Genomic DNA, 20,452 nt, shown 5'->3' on the forward strand with positions numbered 1-20,452 from the left:
TACAGTCTATCGGGTCTAAGGGCGAAAGATTCTCTCATCTCACTCATATCACGAAGTGTTTGCAAGGTAGTTAGTTCAGTAGAAACATTTAGTATTCATTGCTTCAATCATACGCTCAAGAAATCGCAATTTTGCACCCCCTTTTTGCACAACAATGGTATCATCCAAATCCAAACCACCGACCCCTGCTTAAACCCTTTACTCCTTTTCAAACATGCTTAGCTCCATCATCAATGCCCTTGGAGGGGCCAAGAACTCTCTCCTCATCGTAGTCCTGGCTACTACTAGCGTCGTATGCGACGCGGATGTCATCAATCTCCTCTCCGACCTCCATCCACTTGTCACTAGTAGCGGGGATAGGAGAGATCTTGCAGAGACCCCAGTACACGCCACCAGAAACGATGAACCCCGCGAAGAAGTTGAGATTGTAGATGTATGTCGCGCCGACAGGGACATCGACGCCAATCGCACCGACGAATCCAACCACATTGGGCAAGATTCCGGCAATGTAGGCGGCGTACCCGCGCCAGTGGAAGCCGTAGGTGAAGAAGTACGGGCCGGTCTTGCGCGCATCGTACAGCTCTCTGATTTCGAGGTACCCCTTTCTGACGACGTAGTAGTCAGAGCACATGACACCTGCGATAGAGCTCAGGAAGACGCTGTACGCCGAAAGGTAGGTAGTGAACTTGTTGGAATCTGTGAGCAGGGTGTACGGGCACATGGCCAGACCGATTGCGGCGCAAATGTATCCACCGCGACGAATGCTCAAGTACCGGGGCAGCAGAGCTGTCATATCGGTACCTGCGGAAACGGAGTTGGCGGCAATGTTGGTTCCGAGTTGGGCAAGAGCGAATGCAAAAGCGATGACGAACACACCGAATCGCTGAGCGGAACCGCCATCGTCGATGAATCTCTCGAGGAGCTTGAGGGGGTCCCAAATCTCCTCACCGTAGATGACTGCCGAGGAAGAAGACACCATGATGCCGATGAACGAGGTGAACGCAAAGCCGATGGGAATCGTGAAGAGCTGAGACCAGAGAGCATCGTTCGGCTTCTTGGAAAAACGGGAGAAATCGGGATCGTTGACGATGAGGGTCGCGAAGTTGGCGATGGACGACATGACGCCCTTGACGAATTCCCAGGCCAAGTCGCTGCCGTGAAGCTTTGCGGGCTGACGAACGATCGGACCGATGCCGCCGGCGCGGACAATGGCCCAGATCATGAAGGCGATTCCAGCGCATGGGACGATGTACGACTTGACTGTGAACAGGTGTCGGATCTTGTGAACGGGAAACCAGATGGCGGGCAACGACAGCACCCAGAAGAGGAAGAAAGACACCCAGTCAGCGGTGGTAGTGCCGGAAGATGCAGAGAAAGTGTTCGGAATCGTCTCTCGGTCCTGGTTTGCATCAGATTTGAAGCTTCTTAGGCATTCCAGAGGCATTGCTACTCACCCAAGACTTCCAGATGGAACGGATCATCAGGTAAACGCAGTGGCCGCCGATATAGGCCTGGACACCGTACCAAACACAAGCTGGGGTTGATCAGTGACGTTCAACATTGGGAAGAGGGCATCGGGCTTACCCATGGCGGCACGGTTGAAAACAGGCCACAAACTTCCCCAGATTCCGAAAGATGATCTGTTGACGACGGGGAAACCAATATGGTACACTGCACCGATGCGGCCAGTCATGCAGATGAAGCATCCAGCAATGGCGTAGCCGATCCAGACACAGAGCCAAGACTGCCACCAAGAAAGACCACCCACAATCATGGAGGACGAAATCATCCATGTGTTGACGTTGAAGGAGTCAGCGACCCAGAAAGCGACGAAGTTCCAAGGTCCCCATTGCCGTCTCTCGGGTTCAACTCTGTCTGGAGGTCAGTCACCATGCTCTTGCAGGTGTCGCGTGCGCTTTTTGCAGTGGCATTACTCACGGTTTGAGATCATGGTTCGTCAGCTGTAAAGTGAGACTGTTAGAACGATTCCGGATGGCTCAAGAATTTTTCGTCTGGCAGATCTTACCATCAGCTGAGCGCTGGTCAACCCAGGCTCTGATTTGACAGCGATCTTGTCCGCCAAGTAACCCAGTCTTGAGCCATGGGCCTTTTCCGGGCGAGCGGTAGTAGTTGCAGTATCCATGTCCATTTTGGCGACTCTCTCTGACGGAAATGGACTTTGGCAAGACGTATCGAGGGGTGAAGTCCGGGACAATGTGCTGACTTTCGGATGATTTCGATTCGGCGAGTTGTCGAAACACCAGTACACGGACCGGCACAGGTTGCGATGACGATATGCACGTGAGGACGAGATGGGGAACCGAAAGACTGGGCCGCAGGGTGACACGGGTCGTGATCTGCAGGATGACACCCCAAAAGTGGCGATACCAAGGCAGTCAAGTCTGGTCGTTTGGTTGAGGGTGGGAAACTCCAGCTGATCTCTCTCAGACAAAGGAGCGAGGTCGAGATGTTGGAGGAGATGTCGACTGATATTTATTCACATGCTGGGCCGGTGTCGCTCTGGATATGGAGAGGCTGATAAAAGACCTCGCCAGTTCCACGAAAAGGAGTCGGCGGTACCTTGGTGTCAGTGATTATCGACTGATGGACCCGGAAATCGCTGCGACAAACCCCCACATGGGACAAGCGTGACAAGCTCTTCAAGGTCGTCGCCTCCATCTTTTCCATCCCGCTGGCGCTGGGCAAAGGAGGAGGAGACGATTGGGGAACCGGAATGCAGACGGGGGGGTGACAAGCCCAAGAACGCAAGACAAGACGACGCTACGAACCGCTTTCAGACAAGGGTGCTGCCGGTCTCGCCGTGATTGCAGCAAATTGAAATGCTCCCAAGTCGACAACGACGTCAAATCTGATCGAGTAAGAGGACGAAGCCCTGGCACCGGAAACCATAAAAACTCTGGTCCTTTGGACGCATTCCGCGGCTCTCATTGGTTCCTCCCAGAAGAGAAAATGTTCTTATCAGGGGCGTTGGAGGTGGCACCGCGTTAGTACGGCGACGAGGAACGGCTCCCGCTCATCAACGACGCACCATGATGCCTGTCCGGCATGGGACGGTGCGGCTATGTATGATAACTTAGCTCCTCTGACAGGGGTAGCTTATCATAGATGGCGCCCAAACCCCGCATGTTATCCATTACTCGATCTCATCGAGTCAACCACCGAAATGTGCGACTCGCGGCATGATATCGATCGCCTCACGCAGCCTCAAGATACCAGACAACCAACATGATGAACTAGAGAAATTGCTTCGCATCGCTTGGCTCGTCTTTTTTCAGGATCTTTCTTCCCTGTCCTCGTCAGCGGTAAATTGACGTGGCAGTCTCACACCAGAGTCGCAAGGCCACAAGGCCAGCACCCTGCGAGAGCCTGGAGAGAATAGATCTTTCATTGGACCCAAATTGATGTCAAGGTCAATTACATGCTCGTGAACAAAAAAAAAAAACTTCATCTAATAAATCATGACGTTGCCTCGCAAATGCCATCATTGTCCGCTTGTCTGGGCCTTGAACAGCTCGCGTGCTAATTAGCATTCCATATCTTCGGTATCACCTGGGGCTCGGAACCATTCCCAGACCAAACTTTTGCCCTGCAACCACCGGTACTTCTTGGTCGGCTGGTCCCTGATAAGACGATGGCTGGAATATCCTACCACATCAAGAGCGAGATAAGAACTAGGAGAAGCGAACCCTTGGCCCCACTCGCTTCACACGGCTGGGGGATCTTCACCACGTTCGATCAACACACCAACTCGTTTCCACTTATCTCCAGACGCTCCCAAGCTCACCCAATTTCTCCCAGACGGCAGACGCGACGGTAGAGTGTACAACAACTAGACACTCGAGACATCTCCCTATCTAAAGCCTGGACGAGCCCAAATAGGGTGCTTCTCACTCCCTAGGTGCTGGTCTTGGTTGCTAAATGTGAAATGTTTAGGCGCTGATTCCTGTATGTCGCTAACGAACCATGATAAGATGGTGGCCGCCGGCGCAGAATGCTGAATTTCTCACTCAATTCAGCCGCAGCTGCGACCGCAGGACTGGCATGTCACCAGGCCCTAGATCGCGTAGAGTCGTTACTCTGATGGCATTTTCTGATATTCTCCGATGAAATCCCAATGGACGGAGACAGACACTATCTTACATGTGATGTTGAAAGAGAGATCTATTCACCTTGGGGTCGGGTGGCGCGCTGCTCAACGAGTCGTCGGGAAGATTTGAGCATGGCCACCCTAACAAAGTACTGAAGGGCGGCCACGCCGCCGGCCACTGCAAGGTTTCGGCTGCGGAGATGGCATTTCTAGCGCCACTATCTTTCTCGTGGCTGACGGCTGTGACAGTGGCTAGTGCACAGCAAGCTGATGTTCTGGATTCGTCTGGCAACCAACACCCCACGTTCTAGTTGTGTTCTGGATGAACCAACCATCTGGTCCTGCCAATTTCAACGACATGATTTCGTGGGAGAGAAGAGCTAGTTTCCGAGTCTCTTGATCACATGCTACGAAAAGCGAAGTTGGGTGTCTACTAGCAGGTCACATACACAGCCAAGCGTGGCCATTTACTTCCAACCTTTGGGTTACAAGCCATCAGTACACCAATAAAATCGTCTCATATTCGACCGACGGCCCTTCCGAAACGAACAAATTTGAAGAACACTGAACACAACTAAGATAGCTGAGAATTTCACCGATAAATCCGTGCATGACACGAGTGTAGTAGCCAAACTACCTTGTTCTGCAATGCCTCATTTTCACATATTGATCATTCCTTTTTACGATACACAGCTTGTATCAATTCATGACCCGGTATCTTTTACTTCAGGAGGCATGCCAAAGAAAGATCGACCCAAACCCCACTCGTCGTATCCCCAACATTGGTTTTTAAGCGTGTTCCTCTACCGTGTCAGTTCCTTCAGCGTTGGTTCTCAAGCCTGATTACCAGTAAGATATCACAAATTTCGCAAGCAGTAATGTTCGTGACGAATCGATTCTCCAGATGGTCATCATTGCCAAGATTTGATGCCAAACTCGCAACAGCCTGTACAGTCAACTATGGTTTACTTAAAGCTCAGTCTGTGAGTGCGAACGATAATGGTTCAACGCGCTGCCCAAGAGTCAACAGCAAGAAGTCCGCGATCAAACTTCTAGAAGATCGAGTTTGACTACTTGTTACCACTTAAAACTAAGTATTTGAGCCTTGATCCAAGAAAGGGGGGAAACATGATTTCAGGTAGGAGTAAGAAACCCGCGTCGTAGCGAGAGTCAGAGATTCCACTCAGCTACCCTTGAGTACCCTGAATCAAGGAATCGGAACGCAAGCAAGTCGTTGAAAATTTATCAGAATCCTTCCAAGTTAACGACATTGATCGGTGAAACCTACTTCCGTCAAAGAAACGCCTCAAGACAGAAGTGAGTAAGCATTAGCACCGAACTCTTGAATGTCTGGCATAGTGGCCTTGGCATCCATTTCTTTCGGCTCATATTTGAAAGAATCGGGACATGTGAACTCAAGCTCTCGAGTCTCGTAATCTAAATGGTGTTTTTTCAAGTAGATCAAGTGGGCGTTTGGGAAGTCAGACTGCCCTCTTTCACACATTGTTGATAGGTTGACACGTATCATGGCAAGAATCAGGATTTAGAAGTTCCCAAAGCAGGAATTGGCGTTACGGAGGGATGTAGAACGATGAAGAGTTGCCAAACCAGATTCAAGCCCTGCGAGTCATCGGACTTCAAATTTATGTCAGTGGTATTCCTTCATTCGTGGCAAACATCATTAATATGTGGTGGCGGCTGCCTGGGAAGCCACACCCAGCCGTTCTCTAGAGGCCGTTGCCTGCGCTAATTTCTGACCTGAAGTTTGGTTATCGTTGTCCCTCTTGCATTCCGAGGGGCTGGATTTCTGGAGTGGCTGATATTCTGTCCACTCACAAGGCGATATGAATATGCACAACATAGCGGTATCCCTTTCCAGCCCTCGGTAGGACACAATAAGAAACTTGCAGCGGTCATGGCATAGCTAAAGTAGACTTATCTCAGATTCTATCCAATCGATTCGATTCGAGGTTTGTGTCGCATGTCGCTGTTTTGCAGGGCTGACTTGAAAGAGAAGAGGGGTAGTCTCCCGTCCTCCCGTCATAGGCGACAGAGATACACGCCTGCGTATCCCTTGGTTTCCCCCAGCGGCTTGTTGAATATCAGAGCAGTCCCCGCGATTTCCGTCTTCCGGAATTAGTCCATCTGTCTTCCTAGTTACACATATTATACATACTGCTAGCGTTTAAAGTTGCTTTCTGTTCAACAGCATGGTTGTCGCGTGTCCCGGTGCAAGCCCTTGGCGGCCCATTTTTCGAATTATGCTCAGTGCCTTTCTCGTTGCCATACATGTGGCCTATGCTCAAGAATGCAACTATGCTGGCGGCTGGTCTCTTCGGTTTCCCAGTTCTTCCTGTCCCCAGGATGCCCCCTTTGAATGTGGAAAAGCCGGAGGACTCCAAGTTCGATGCTGTCCCTCGGGGCTGTCGTGTGCGGGCAACGGCAGCTACGATGGGAACTACTGCTGCCCAGGTTCGTGAATACATCTTGATACCTTTCTCACTTCTGCATCATCTGCTGACGCTCTTTGTCTTTGTTAGACTCCACCGACTGCTCGTCCTCGGCATATACTCACCCCAAGGTACCTCGCGCCGTTCCCCAGTGCGATACACCGAGACGAGTATCGTACTAACAGCCCAGTGCCCTGATCCATCATGGAGTATGTGGGTAGCAAATGATACTGTCAATGATAAGCCAGATACTGGCGCATGGTGTTGCAAGCCAGACTACAAGGGCGTGTATCGGGACAACGGCACCGCCAACTACTTCTGCACGGCGACATCTATCTCCACCCTTCAGCTTAGCTACTACTGGGCGCATATTCTCACTACTACCACTTCGTGCTCTTTGACTGCAACGCCGGCTGGTCTGTCAACAGCTACGTCTACACTTTTGGCCTCAGTTACACCCAGCGCAACATCTGTCGGGACCGGGACAGGCACAGCATCCAGCACAGGCACCCGGTCTGAGTCGACTGGCACAACATCTCCGGCCAGCGAAGAGCAGACCGGAATCCCAGTTGGAGTCAAAGTTGGAGCAGCAGTCGGATGCGTGGCGGGTGCCGCACTGATTGTCGCGGGGATCCTCTTCATTAGAAAACGGAAGCAAAAGACGATAGAGGGAGTTACGCTGACTGGGGAAACGGAAGAGGGACGTGGCAAGCCCGAGGCCAAATACTTTCATAAGGGTACCCGCCGCCCTAGTGAGCTGGAGACAGTCGAGCGAACTGTCGAGCTTGATGGCGCTAGACCCAGGTATGAGCTTGACGCGACGAGGAAAGAAGATCAACTTGACGTTGTGTCTCCGATGAGCATGTGACCAGGCAACTAGAAGGTTTCATGCACAACGGAAAGATGATGAAGAACGAGACGTAATAATTCACATAGCCTTGGGTCAAGGTTATTCCGGATGTGGTATTGATGAGTAAGTAGGTATAGGCTTTTCATACAATAATCAATACTCGCATTGCTGTCTCCTGGTGGAAGGGTTACCGCAGGCTTGGTCACATTTACGGATGAACAACCGTTCGAGCTAGGTATCTGACAATCGATTTCCACATGCCCATGTAACAACTATGTCCATCCTGTGACTTAGCATAATTCCTGGCATGAATCAAGCAGACTTTGGTGATTGCATGGTAAAGCCGAGTTTCTACAGGTCTCCACAGAAGTTGACAATACGCGTGACTCATTTCATGGCGGCGAAATCGAGTCTGACATACCTTGTGAGCCTAAGTTCTCCCGCATCTATACAAGTCCTTGTCTCCCAAGACTCCACGATGCGTGTGAGGCGTTTGACAGCAACCCTGATGACCAAAAGCAAAAGATTGATCAGTGGGAGGCTTGAACTCCCGGCCTTGGCATTACTCAACATTTCTGATGAAATATTAGTACCACGCTCTAACCAACTGAGCTAACCGACCAGCTGTTATTGATATCGAGATTGTGGAAGTGAAGCCCTAAACCCCACTGCAGGCAGCCCGCAACGCGGACATCGTGAGATTAGGGGATCCACTGTTGATGGAGTCAACCTTGAGCTTATCCGCTTCACTGGATGGGAACGGATGCTCTGATAGCTTGACTTGTCTCTGGGAATGTAGCGCCTGAGTTTTTGAGAGTTTTCTTATTTTGTGCATCTATGCCCAGGCTATTTCATTGAGTGCGGATGTCGTCAACAAAAGGATCCCCGCATGTCATCTTTTCTCCAAATCAGCTCCTCATATAGGCTTTTGGTTCGTATATCTAAGGATCAGGGACATGAATGCGGAAAGGATGTAATTCTTTACTACTCCCGTCGACCCGTTTCAGTATACCTTGATATTCGAATGGCGTTTTAGGGTTTCAGGTCCCAACGGCTTTGCAGGCTTCACAGGGTCTTACATGGTCTTGACCATAACTTCCTGAGGCCAAGAAACCTTCATTCTATCTCCGATGGCATTGGTGGTAGCAGAGGTACCATGAGAATAGGTATAGAAACAAAGTCTTTCTCCCGTAATTGTTCATAGATTCTATGATCAATCCCATTCTCTCTCCACTACGTCTCAAAAGCTCAGAACACACCATCCACTCATCTACTCGTTTTCAGATTCTCAGACAGCTCTACTCCAACGTCACATCACACTCATATCAAGAACACCATCTCACTCTACCAACACCCACCAAACAGCTCAAACAACCCGAACGCCGTCATAATGCAGTTCTCATCTCTCCTCGTTCTCGCCATCGCTGCCATGACCAACACAGTTTCAGCCAAAGGTGGCCCAGCCAAAATTTCCATCCCCCCCTCGGCTAACCCGGAACTCTGCCTGAAGCGCCTCGCCACCTTTCCTAACCGCCAAAATCAGCGTGCAGACTTCCTCGGCGGACGCTGCATCCAGGCTCGCACCTATAAGGGCAAGTTCGGCCCCTACAACGGTGACTTCTTTTTCGAGGCGTGCTGTACCGACAAGGATGGCAACTTTGGCCAGCCGACGTACGTCAACGTTGACGAGTGCGTCATCTTTGACCCCGTCAAGGGCGTTCTCGGGTGGAATAATCTCAATGAGAAGAAAATTCGCGATCACTGCGGCATGTGCACTGTCGGCAGCTCTCTTGTGCCAAAGGACGGGTTGCCTGCTGGCACCTACTTGACCTGCGACTGTAAGAAGGACAACGATGAGGTGATCCAGGCTAAGATCTGGCTGGGAATGGATCTTAATGAGTCTAGGAAGCCCAAGGATGAGTTTTGGGTTAATGAAGGGGGCAAACTCACCTGCCACAAGCAACCGAAGCAGCAGAAGTAGGATGCTTGCTGAGCTACTAGGGAATTATTAGGATGGAGATAATTCTACTACAATAGAGTGGAAGGTATATGATCTTCATCAACGGTACAACACTCCATGGATTAGCGCAGCAAGGATCTTCTCTACCAACACCACCGCCACTGTACGAGGCCTGCGTACAACATATACTGAAAATGGCGAAGACGGCGTTGAAGATTCAGGGCGATGAGGAGAAATACGCCTGAGCAGGGATGGAAACCTATTGCATCAAGCTACCTTGGTTAAAAGTAAAGCATTGGGAAGGTTGCTTGACCGATAGAGCTTGATTAATGAGGAGGTCCGAGCAAGCACAAACGACAGCCATAGGCCTTTAGAGATGGACTGCTGTAAACTACATTAGGCGTTTAAGGCGTTATGAGGGTGACACATCGTTTGCATTCTGGTAATACCCAATAAGAGCTCAGTGCATCCTCTATAAGTGCCATCACTTGGTGAATGTGTTCATATTACTCATCGTACGTTGGGCTGTCGTCTGGTGTTTTCCTGTTTCCAGACTCAAGGCACGCATATAAGTCGGGAAACATGATGATATCGCTATTGATGCTCGCTCTGTTCATACTCGTTCTACACTTCTAGATTTGCGTTAACTCACGGCTGCGTGAACTTTCCAACGCGAGCTGCAATGAGGGGTGAGAGGCTTCCAATGTCGGAACCTCATCTGATATCGTGAGACCAACGCCGTTTTATCCAAGACAACCTTTATCTAGCATCCTCACATGATGAGAGACAAATCAAGCAGAGGCGCAGTGTCCACCGTCGACACGGAGGTCTGCACCGGTCATGAAAGAGCTGCCTTCGGACAGGAGGAAGACGGCCGGGGCCTTGAAGTCCTCGGGTGTACCCAGGCGCTGGAGAAGGGCTCCCCTCATCCAAGTTGTCTCAACCTCAGGCTCGGCCTGCAAAAGCTGATCGGTCATTGCGGTCCGGATGTACTGTTGATGAATTAGTAACGAAACGCGGTGACGGTGGATGAGTGGAACTTACACCGGGCGACAGAGTGTTCACGCGGATACCGTATTGGCCCCACTCCTGAGCGACAGACCTGCACATCTGCTGAACGGCAGCCTTGCTGGTATTGTAGGCACTGCATGTCAGTCCCTGGCGAGGAGTGTTAGTCCGGAAGCTCTGATGATAACCAAACCTTCAAGATCGGGGTGTAGACACTTACCCTGTTCGCAATCTCTCCAGACATGCTCGAAATGAGCAAGATGCTGCCCTTGCTCTTGCGCTTCACCAACACGCGGGCGGCGTGCTTCGCCGTCACAAAGACACCCACGACGTTGACCTTTTGTATCCGCTCAAAGTCGGCAACGGGGTACTCGAGGGCGGGAATCTTCTGCTGGATGCCGGCGCAGGCGACGGCGCCCCAGAAGGGAGCACCGCGGCTGTCGGCGGCGTCTGCAATCTCCTCAAAGACCTTTTCCGTAGCTTCCTCGTCGGTGATGTCGCACTTGTGGTATGAGATGGAAAGGTTCTTGGAGGTGGCGAGCTTGGTGAGGTGCGCCCATTCGATGGGTGAGGGCTCTGGGAGGATATCGAGGCAGGCGGCGTGGCCTCCGGCTTCGAGGATGGCGAGGGCGAAGGTGATGCCCAGACCGCGGCCGCCGCCGGTAATGACGATGGTCTTGTTGGAGAGAGAGAAGAGCTGAGGTGTTGCGACGGAAGAGGCGAGAGGATCCTTTGCTTCGGGGAGGGGGTGGACGGGCTCCGCGGGGAGGTCCATGTCGCTTACTGCTACGGGAGGCATAGTGAATGAAGGATTGGGTATCTTTAGTGAAAGGCGAACGAAGAAAGAGAATTACAATATGCGTGTTGCTACGAAGGCAGACTACGGCTCACGTATGAGGTTGAAAGTTGAATGGGGTAAAGGTATACTGAGTATGAGTAGAGAGAACTGGTGGTAGGAGACTCGAAACACGGGAAACATTGCGGTCACGGGTTGGTTATATGAGGGATACTGTGCAGTCGGGAAGTACGGGGCGAACGGGAGAGGACACGAACGGGCGTCGCTTGGAGTTGTGTGAAGCGTGCGAAGCTGCGAGATGCCGGCCGAGCCTCGACCATGGAAGGTCCCTTTGCGCCGGGGCCCCAGATTGAATGTTGTGCGTATTGAGAAATCACGAATTCTTGAGACGGCGTTCGGCATTGAGTCCGCGCAGAGAGACAAGATGGAGGGGCGTAATGGGAAGGGTGGTGGGAGGGCAAGTGGAAGCGCTTCTTGGCGGGACGCGGACGCCAGATTGGCAGATGGCGGGGTGAAGGGTGAACATGGGGGGCCGAGGAGAAGAGGTCGGCAAGCGTCCGAGTGGAGGGGCAGAGAGACGAAAGGAAACAGAACAAGCATGGCACAAAGGAAAGTTTGGAATTTGCTCAGGATTTCAGGGTCTCGACTGGACTGATGGGCCTGCGGCAGAGGTGAATCGTGATGGGTTCGTGGATAAGGTTTCGGCGGCCATGGTTGTGTGTGAAGCCTCAGAGTCAAGAATAGTTCCAAGGAGATTTGCAAGATGCACGGGGCCCATCGGAGCCCAATGTTTCGATAAGGAGGCGGTTTGGGCCGCAGATGGAACGGTTCAAAGTTGAGAGAAGGCCGAAGCGATGGGACAACTATCTCAAGGGACGGCAATGGGAGCCGGCAGAGAGGGCATTGTGGAGGCTCACAGCTTAGGTTGTGAGAACAGAGAACTGTTTGCATTTCTTCCTTTGGTGAGGATCTTGAAAATGTTTATCAAGTCAGACTGGGTCGTCCAAACCAGCAAAGTCTCTGAGACTGTCGTGGATCGTCAACCAGGAAGAACTGCACGACTTGAACTCCGGAAACTCTGGAGGATGGACGGGGAAAACCGCGGGTATTTTGGCGGGGAAGAAGGACAAGACGGTGAGTGGTCAGGGCTGATTATGTAAGAGGCCCTCGTACTCTGCACCTTGAGGTAGGTACCTCAGTACCTATGGCACGTGTCCAGTACGTACTGCGGCGGCGCTTCGAATCTCCAAAATCGTCAAGCACGGGCCAGGGCCAGGACAAAGTAAAGACCCGCACTTTAACCGCTTCGTCCAATCATCAAATCCCCCAGAGCTACTCAGTCGCCGAGAGCTCGGCATTCTTCCCTTTCTTTTTTTTCTTTTTTTTTGCGGTTATTCATTTTGCCCACCTCATCTTGTCTTAGGTTACTCGCAGCAAGCCGAACATATCAGTGTCGTGCAGAATTACTCATTTTCTGTTTCAATCTCAACTTTTTTTTTTTTTGGGAAGCTTTCCATCGTCCGAGTATTTCGTTGCGCTTCTGCTAACCCTGAGACCAAAACGGGCACGCAATGCACACAGTCTCTAGAAGTCTAGCCACCCTTCCTCAGACTAAATTTCAGCTTCGTCAAGTGACACTGGAGCTGTTCTTCTGCCGACTCCAATCTCACCCCAAAACGGAAAACCTAAGCGCTACTTTCCTTATACTGCACTGCTTCGCATTGCTGGCCATCCCACTCTCCATCCTAAAGCGGTCATATCAACCACGCAGAGGGGTCTCAAGTTGCACCGTTGCCCACGATTATATCTGTTGAAATGGCCGCAATGAAATGCCCTCCGTCTTTGTCTTTGCTATCTCATCATCTTTTTCCAGAATTGTTCTCTCACTCCCAAGCAAGAGAACCTCATTGATACCAAGTGCTTCTTTGCATCCTCCTTACGATTGCGTCACGTATTGCCCTTACTTTACGTTCACTATACCGAGCACAGTCGACCAAGAAACCCGACGGCCAATTGCTACTGCTACCCCTCATAACCACAAAACCGAGATACCCTCATTCCTTAATAACCCGTCGACACATCAAAATGGCTCCCAGTGCAGTTCCCTCAGAGCCCGTGGCTCAGGGCATCGTGGCCGCCAAATCTCTCAACGGCACCAACAGCCAGTTCCAGCTCACCGATTCCGAGAAGAAGGAGGTCGATTTCGTTCTCCGCACATTCCGCTGTCTTATTGCCGATCTGTGTGAGCAGTTCAAGGGTGGCCACCCGGGCGGTGCCATGGGCATGGCAGCCATCGGCACATCTCTCTGGAAGTACGCCATGAAGTACTCGCCCAAGAACCCAAACTACTTCAACCGGGACCGTTTTGTCTTGTCAAATGGCCACACCTGTCTGTTCCAGTACAGCTTTCTGCACTTGACCGGCTACAAGAACATGACTATGGAACAGCTCAAGTCATACCACTCCGCCCGCACCGACTCAATCTGCCCCGGCCATCCCGAGATCGAGCATGAGGGTATCGAGGTGACGACCGGCCCGCTGGGCCAGGGTATCGCCAATGCTGTTGGTCTTGCTGTTGCTACCAAGCACCTCGCCGCTACCTACAACCGTCCCAACTTCCCCGTCGTCAACAACATGACATGGTGCATGATCGGAGACGCCTGTCTGCAGGAGGGCGTTGCCATGGAGGCGATCCAGCTCGCCGGCCACTGGAAGCTGAACAACCTCGTCGTCATGTACGACAATAATCAAATCACCTGCGACGGAAGCGTCGACCTCTGCAACACCGAGGACGTCAACACAAAGATGCGCGCCTGTGGCTGGAACGTCATTGAAATCGAGGACGGCAACTGGGACCTCGAGGCCATCGTCCGCGCCATGGACCAGGCTCGCAACAGCAAGGACAAGCCTACCTTCATCAACATTCACACCGTCATTGGAGTTGGCAGCGCCGTTGCTGGTGACGCCAAGGCTCACGGTGCCGCGTTTGGTGCTGCCGACGTCGCTAACATTAAGAAGACCTTTGGCATGGACCCTGAGAAGCACTTTGTTGTGTCGGACCAGGTCTATGACTACTTCCGTCAGGCCGTGTCCCGCGGTGAGAAGATTGAGGCCGAGTGGAACCAGCTGGTTGAGGGATACTCTCGTGAGCACCCGGAGCTCGCTGCTGAGTTCAAGAAGCGTGTTTCTGGAGAATGGGTCGACGACTGGCGCAAGTTTATCCCCGCCAAGGAGGACTTCCCTACGGCTCCTACTCCTTCAAGAAAGTCCGCAGGTTTGGTCTGCAACCCCATCGCCGCTGGGGTGAACAACCTGATGGTCGGTACTGCAGACTTGTCTCCCTCGGTGAACATGATTTGGAAGGGCAAGGTTGACTTTCAGAACGTAAGTAGATGATGATGGCGCTACTCTTACGGATGATACTGACAATCCTTAGCCTGGCTTGCGAACTTCATGCGGCATTAATGGCGACTACTCTGGCCGCTACATCCACTACGGCATCCGTGAGCATGCTATGGCTTCCATCTCCAACGGTCTGGCTGCCTTCAACAAGGGCACCATCCTCCCTGTCACCTCTAGTTTCTTCATGTTCTACATCGTGAGCTCCCTCTCTATCTCTCCCAAGCGCTCCTCTTAGAATCTATCCACCATAACTTCCGAATGGGTTCTGACCTGTCTCATTAGTACGCCGCCCCTGGTGTGCGTATGGGTGCCCTTCAGCGCCTCCAACAGATTCACATCGCGACGCACGACTCGATCGGAACCGGCGAAGACGGCCCCACCCACCAGCCCATCGCCCTGCCGGCCCTCTACCGCGCGATGCCGAATCTCCTCTACATCCGACCCTGTGACAGCGAAGAGACGGCTGGCGCCTTTATCCTGGCCATGGAGGCCAAGGATGCCCCCACAATCATCTCCCTCTCCCGCCAGAACCTCGAGCAATACCCTCAATTCTCCTCGCGCGACGGCGTGCAAAAGGGCGCCTACGTCTTCCAGGAGGCCCAGGACGCCGACGTCACACTTATCGGCGTCGGCGCGGAAATGGTCTTTGCCGTCAAGACGGCCAAGCTACTCGCAGAGAAGCACGGCATCAAGGCCCGCATCGTCAGCTTCCCGTGCCAGCGCGTCTTTGACCAGCAGCCGATTGAGTATAAGCGCGAGGTGTTGCAGTACCGCTCCAAGGCGCCGCGCGTCGTTATCGAGGCCTACGCCGTCAATGGGTGGGAGCGCTACGCCGACGCCGGCTACTCGATGAGCTCTTTCGGACACTCGCTTCCCGGCCCCGACGCGTACAAGTACTTCGGCTTTGACGAGGCTGTCATCGCGCCCGAGGTCGCCAAGCTTGTCGAGGAGGTTAGAGCAAACGGGGTCGACAGCCTCAGGGGCGAGTTCCGCGACCTTAACCCTGTTCACCACCACTAAGACGTCATCATCCATGAATCATCTATGAAAGCCCCTTTTTAGATGAGGTGGTTCTACTGTTTTTCTTTTGACGGAAAAGTTTTGGATAGGGCGGGTTCGGTAACGGAAATGGGGTCACTAGCGGCGTTCAGGGCAATGGGGGAGAATTCGGCAGGCAACGGAATTGCATAGAACACGGATTACCCTTGATTCTCGATAATAATTGAGTGCGAAAGAGTCACGAATTTGTTCGTTTTTGGAAGTATGAACGACGTCGAGGCTGCAGCAGGCCGTCAGCTGGTTGCATCCCGAGTCATTGGAGTGAACTGCTGTCGCATAGATGGCTCGCTGTGGGTGAGGTTTGATTGGGCTCATTTCGACCGGTTGACGTGGTGAAGATCGCACTTTGAGGTTGTATATCTTATTGCTGCTTTCTCAGGTGAGATTTGAATGAGAGCCGAGCCCTAACGTATGAGTTTACAGACATGCGCCTCAACTCACTCTCATCTGGTCTTCATGTCAATCTCACACACCTTACCCAAAACCGTAAAAAACAATTGTTTTGGAGCCCGAGAACACCGAGACCGGAGACGCCGCTTAACAAGATCTTACGCAAGTCCGAAGGCAGGATCTGGAACGAGGGTGAGAAAAGCTTGAGGGTTGCTGTCGGTTCCTTTTGCTGACAGGGTGTGGGGGGTTTGTGGAGTGCTACTCCAACAATTACCACAACACAAAGCCTCAAAGACGAACTCATCCTTCGCTCCCACGGCTAGCTAGACGGAGGGTCTAAGAAAGGATGGCGGGGTTGACGGGCGTAACGGGGAGCTCCCAAGAAGAGGAGTGCCACCCGTGACGAGGGCTGTTGGGGGCTTTTGGGGCTGCGAGACTGTGCAGAGTTTGTCCCAAGTCGGAGTCAACAAGGATCCCCCTTGCCATCCCCGGGCCAATCTTCTTAGCTCTACGGCAGACGGCTACGGATAGACAGGAGACGCCAGTTTAGCAGAGTCCGTCCGACACCGCTTACAGCTTCCCCCAGACTTTCTCCCCGCAGAATCTCTCCCTCATGTGTGTGTCTCTGTTTTTTTCGTCTGTCTGCCTCCCCGTGGCATTGTCATTGTCTGGGTGCCATAGCTCCCTCAGCCACGGCCGAATACGCAGCCGCCCTCACAAGTCTTCATCATAATCAACGGCAGAGCAGGGAGTCAGTTGCGATCACACTGCTGTGAAGAGGCTGCTGCCATTGGGCATCAACAAGTCGATCTGAAGTTCGTTGACTGCATGTTGCCAAGCGCCGGGGTACAGCGGATGTCTGGCTCTCGGCAGATGTGAATAGTAAACTTTGTTTGATATCACACGTCTTGCGGACCGGGGAGCTAACGCAATCCCGCAAGATACCTTTTTCTCTCCTACTACCCTTCACTACGTTCAACGGCTGTTCCAAGTCCGGGCTCCTGACCATTGGGGCTCGAGGGTTCACCGACGTGGCCCATATTATTTTACCTCTCCTTGCCTTATACACATTCCATTTCGACCTACTCACAGCCGCGCCCGCTCCTCCGTGGAAACGCATGTCGAAGCGCTTTTTGCTCCACGAACATCTCACATAACCTTTTTCACCCTTTCAACCAGTTTCCCTTTTCTTATCTCTTTCCAATTGTGGAGGGGGACATACCCCCGGCACCACCCGTTCTGCAGCGGATTTGTGTCAAGTTCCACCACACCGGAGAGTTGCCGCTGCGCTTACGGATTGCGAATTCGGATGCCCGAGTCCAGACGGTCTAGACCACGCCCACAGCTCGTGCCGATGAGCTCGACTCCATCATGGCCGCCGACGACGAGACGCAACGCCAGCCGTCTCCCGTCGTCGACGATGACAGGGGCCCACGTCCCCCGACCAACCCGGCCACGGCAGCGGCCGATGGACCTCCGCCGGCAAAGAAGAAGAGGACCCGGACCCGGACGGGCTGTCTCAACTGTCGCCGCAAGAAGCGCAAGTGCGACGAGGGCCGTCCGGCCTGCGGTGGGTGCTCAAGGCGGAAGGAGATTTGCGAATGGGGTATCAAGGTAACATTCCGGGCCGAGAACGCCCAGACGATATTGCAGGATCACCCGTCGATGAAGAAGGCTCGGCGGCCGCCACCTCGTCGTCACTTTGAGATACTCGACGTCACCAGCGAGGTCATCCGCGACTATCACCTACCGCCCGGCTTCCACGACTATGATTCAGATCGAGAGCATGAACCGGATATATCACCCATCGAGAGCGGAATACACGGCCCGCAGCACGAAGACGATGACGCAAAGAACTTTGACAGTCCCGTATCCTACACCACCTCCACGGCCGGCGGCAACACTGCATCTGTTGCGGGATCGAGCACAGCAAAGAGGACATTATCTTCATCTGGCCCTAGCTCTGCGCCGACGGACCACGTCTCCATCCCGGGCTATGGCTCCCTTCTGACACCCTCGACACGGCGGGAGGATGCGGCGAGTGACAAAGGACACCATCCTACAGGCGACCGCATGGACTTCCAGGCTTCACCCTCCTCAGCATCACAAGTCATCACCGACAGCGCTGTTGCAAATCTCATCTACCTAAGCCAGGGAGGCGCAGGCCAAGGAGCGCACGAGCTTCCCGTTTCCACTGTCACCGGTCTTCCAGTCACAACCTTAGCCATCGACCCTATGATGGATGCGCCGTTCGACTTTATGGACCAGATGTTCACGCCCGAAGGCTCCTACGAAGATGGTATCTTTTTGCCAGGCTCGGCATACCACGAGCTCCATTCTACGTTGCGAAACCATCTCATCCAAGAGGTTCGCTCCAATGGTCCTACGAGACCAGCATCACCGGCCTCTGGCCAGAACTCCAGACGAAGATCCATTGACGCCAGCTCCGGGCCTTCTTCGTCGAATGAGGCGGTCGAGACGGTTGGCGAGATATCTTCTGATCACGAGCCCCCTCGTCTTCCACTGGAGGAGGAGTGCGCGCTATGGAAGAACTGGGTGGACGAAATCTCTCCCTGGCTAGACAAATTCGACAATCAGCGTCACTTTCAGCATTCTCTCCCAACAATGGCCCGGTCACACGATCATTTGCGGTATTCTATGCTGGCTCTTTCAGCCCGACAAATGGAGCTCAAAGACAGGAGTCGGCCTACAGACCAGAGCCTGGCTCTTTATCAAGAAGCAATACACCTACTCTTACCCCAACTGCCGACGCGGACAACAGCCGTTATAGCCTCATGCGTTGTGCTCTGCGTTCTAGAAATGGCCAGCTGTTCCCCCAAAGCCTGGCGCAGACATCTCGACGGCTGCGCCAGTCTGATGGAGGCCGTCGGGATGAACGGTTTTGTGGGTGGCGTCGAGCAGGCGTTATTTTGGTGTTTTGTCAGAATGGACGTCTGCGGTGGCCTCATTTCGTCGGTCAAGACCTTGATACCCGTCAACCATTGGGCATCACCTGTCGATCTCGAAACAGACGCTGGTTTGTTCCTCACCAACCCCGGCCACGATATGTGGGCCAACTACGCAGTCTATCTGTGTGCCCAGGTTCTCGACTTGCTTGCTCCACTAGCCAAGGCAAATCCAGGTGGACTATTCTTTGACGGGCCGAGAAATGACATGAGATATCGAGTACGGTGGATGAAGCTTTGGAGATATGTCGAAGACTGGCACAGCCGCCGGCCATCCGAGATGCAGCACATCATGTCGATACCCTCATCGGACGCGGAACCCTTCCCGAAGATCTTGTACAGCAACCCTGCCGCCATCTCAGGGAATCAATTATACCACACAGCGTCACTCTTGATGCTGCAGAACAGGCCAGCCTCTCTACGACTATCGCCGAGGCCTCGCTCAGCGCTCTGGCACGCCAGGCAGATTTGCGGGATTTCAATGACTAATCATCACCACGGGGCGTGGACCAACAGCGTCCAGCCCCTATGGATTGCGGGACGTTGCATGAGCCATCCCGCGGAGCATCGCGCGATACTAGAGTTACTAGAAAAGATCGAGACAGAGAGCGGATGGGGCACCAAGTGGAGGGCAGATGACCTGAAGGAGTTTTGGGGTGACTTGGGAGACGGTTAGTATCCCGGTGACGAACGAGACAAAGACTTTTCTTACGTTACGTTATGTTTCTCTCTTTCTCTTTCTTCTACTTTGATGATTTAAAGATGGAATGAAGTGCTCTGACACTAAATCTCGTGTGAGCAGCTCTAGCCGCTCGGGAAGGCATTGGCGCAACGAGACCTCCACGTAACGCGTCAATATTCTGCGTCGGCTCTAGTATCGGATCAGCATCAAGTCTATGAAGAATACCTCCCGCGCGTGGCATTACCGTTACTACTGATACCTCATGACTTCAAAGAAAAACCACGCGACTCAGTCAAGGACCCGTTACAGTGGTTGACAGGCACGCGGTCTCCGAACTGCTGGAATCCGAGGCTAGCATCAAGAAACAAGCGCCGCGCCCCTCCTCCCCTCCCACCACCCCCGCGGGTTAACAATCTGACGTTGGGATCCAATTTGGTCCGAGGAAAGCTGCCCCACGGGACGAGATTGGCGGGTACAGATGTCGGGACAAGACGGTTTTTCCAAGGTCAAAGGCGTGGGTCATCATCTCCACACTTTCCCCTTCCCCCCTCCCACCCTCTTCCATCCCCAGGAAGCTGCCCGCGAGTAATACTGCTAATACTACGGAGACCAAGTACTCCGTAGCGGCTTACTGGCGGCAGGCGGAAGCCTCCCCATGGTGCAGCGTTCATGCGGGTTTGCGGAGGAGTGACCAGGGACCAGCCGGGGTGAGACAAAAAGTACGAGGATGACCTCATTTCCCCGTCTCCTGCTAGGGATGGTTCGAGGGATGAAATAAGCG

General features: G+C 52.9%; 7 protein-coding genes across 7 annotated transcripts; 4 read left to right on the forward strand and 3 right to left on the reverse strand.

Annotated features, from left to right (window-relative positions):
* Positions 1-208: 208 nt before the first annotated feature.
* On the reverse strand, positions 209-2,149 carry CCOS01_13451 (uncharacterized protein; the record flags this gene model as incomplete). Its single annotated transcript, XM_060461597.1, has 5 exons — positions 209-1,399; positions 1,455-1,534; positions 1,585-1,871; positions 1,939-1,961; positions 2,027-2,149. The coding sequence occupies 5 exons, from the start codon at positions 2,147-2,149 to the stop codon at positions 209-211; spliced, it is 1,704 nt and encodes a 567-aa protein (XP_060308025.1).
* Positions 2,150-6,424: 4,275 nt separating this feature from the next.
* On the forward strand, positions 6,425-7,426 carry CCOS01_13452 (uncharacterized protein; the record flags this gene model as incomplete). The annotated part of the gene is made up of 1 exon (XM_060461598.1): positions 6,425-7,426. One exon carries the CDS (start codon positions 6,425-6,427, stop codon positions 7,424-7,426), a length of 1,002 nt encoding a protein of 333 aa, XP_060308026.1.
* Positions 7,427-8,798: 1,372 nt separating this feature from the next.
* Positions 8,799-9,389, forward strand: CCOS01_13453 (uncharacterized protein; the record flags this gene model as incomplete). The annotated part of the gene is made up of 1 exon (XM_060461599.1): positions 8,799-9,389. One exon carries the CDS (start codon positions 8,799-8,801, stop codon positions 9,387-9,389), a length of 591 nt encoding a protein of 196 aa, XP_060308027.1.
* A 770-nt stretch (positions 9,390-10,159) lies between these two features.
* Positions 10,160-11,175, reverse strand: CCOS01_13454 (short chain dehydrogenase; the record flags this gene model as incomplete). Its single annotated transcript, XM_060461600.1, has 3 exons — positions 10,160-10,360; positions 10,413-10,526; positions 10,597-11,175. The coding sequence occupies 3 exons, from the start codon at positions 11,173-11,175 to the stop codon at positions 10,160-10,162; spliced, it is 894 nt and encodes a 297-aa protein (XP_060308028.1).
* Positions 11,176-13,257: 2,082 nt separating this feature from the next.
* CCOS01_13455 (transketolase) lies at positions 13,258-15,594 on the forward strand (the record flags this gene model as incomplete). The annotated part of the gene is made up of 3 exons (XM_060461601.1): positions 13,258-14,556; positions 14,609-14,770; positions 14,857-15,594. 3 exons carry the CDS (start codon positions 13,258-13,260, stop codon positions 15,592-15,594), a joined length of 2,199 nt encoding a protein of 732 aa, XP_060308029.1.
* Positions 15,595-16,087: 493 nt separating this feature from the next.
* Positions 16,088-16,327, reverse strand: CCOS01_13456 (uncharacterized protein; the record flags this gene model as incomplete). Its single annotated transcript, XM_060461602.1, has 1 exon — positions 16,088-16,327. One exon carries the CDS (start codon positions 16,325-16,327, stop codon positions 16,088-16,090), a length of 240 nt encoding a protein of 79 aa, XP_060308030.1.
* Positions 16,328-17,394: 1,067 nt separating this feature from the next.
* On the forward strand, positions 17,395-19,665 carry CCOS01_13457 (uncharacterized protein; the record flags this gene model as incomplete). Its single annotated transcript, XM_060461603.1, has 1 exon — positions 17,395-19,665. The coding sequence occupies one exon, from the start codon at positions 17,395-17,397 to the stop codon at positions 19,663-19,665; it is 2,271 nt and encodes a 756-aa protein (XP_060308031.1).
* Positions 19,666-20,452: the final 787 nt, after the last annotated feature.

The sequence above is a fragment of the Colletotrichum costaricense genome, assembly GCF_030867565.1.
Source record: "Colletotrichum costaricense strain IMI 309622 chromosome Unknown Scaffold_17.1, whole genome shotgun sequence".
Taxonomy (NCBI): Eukaryota; Fungi; Ascomycota; class Sordariomycetes; order Glomerellales; family Glomerellaceae; genus Colletotrichum; species Colletotrichum costaricense.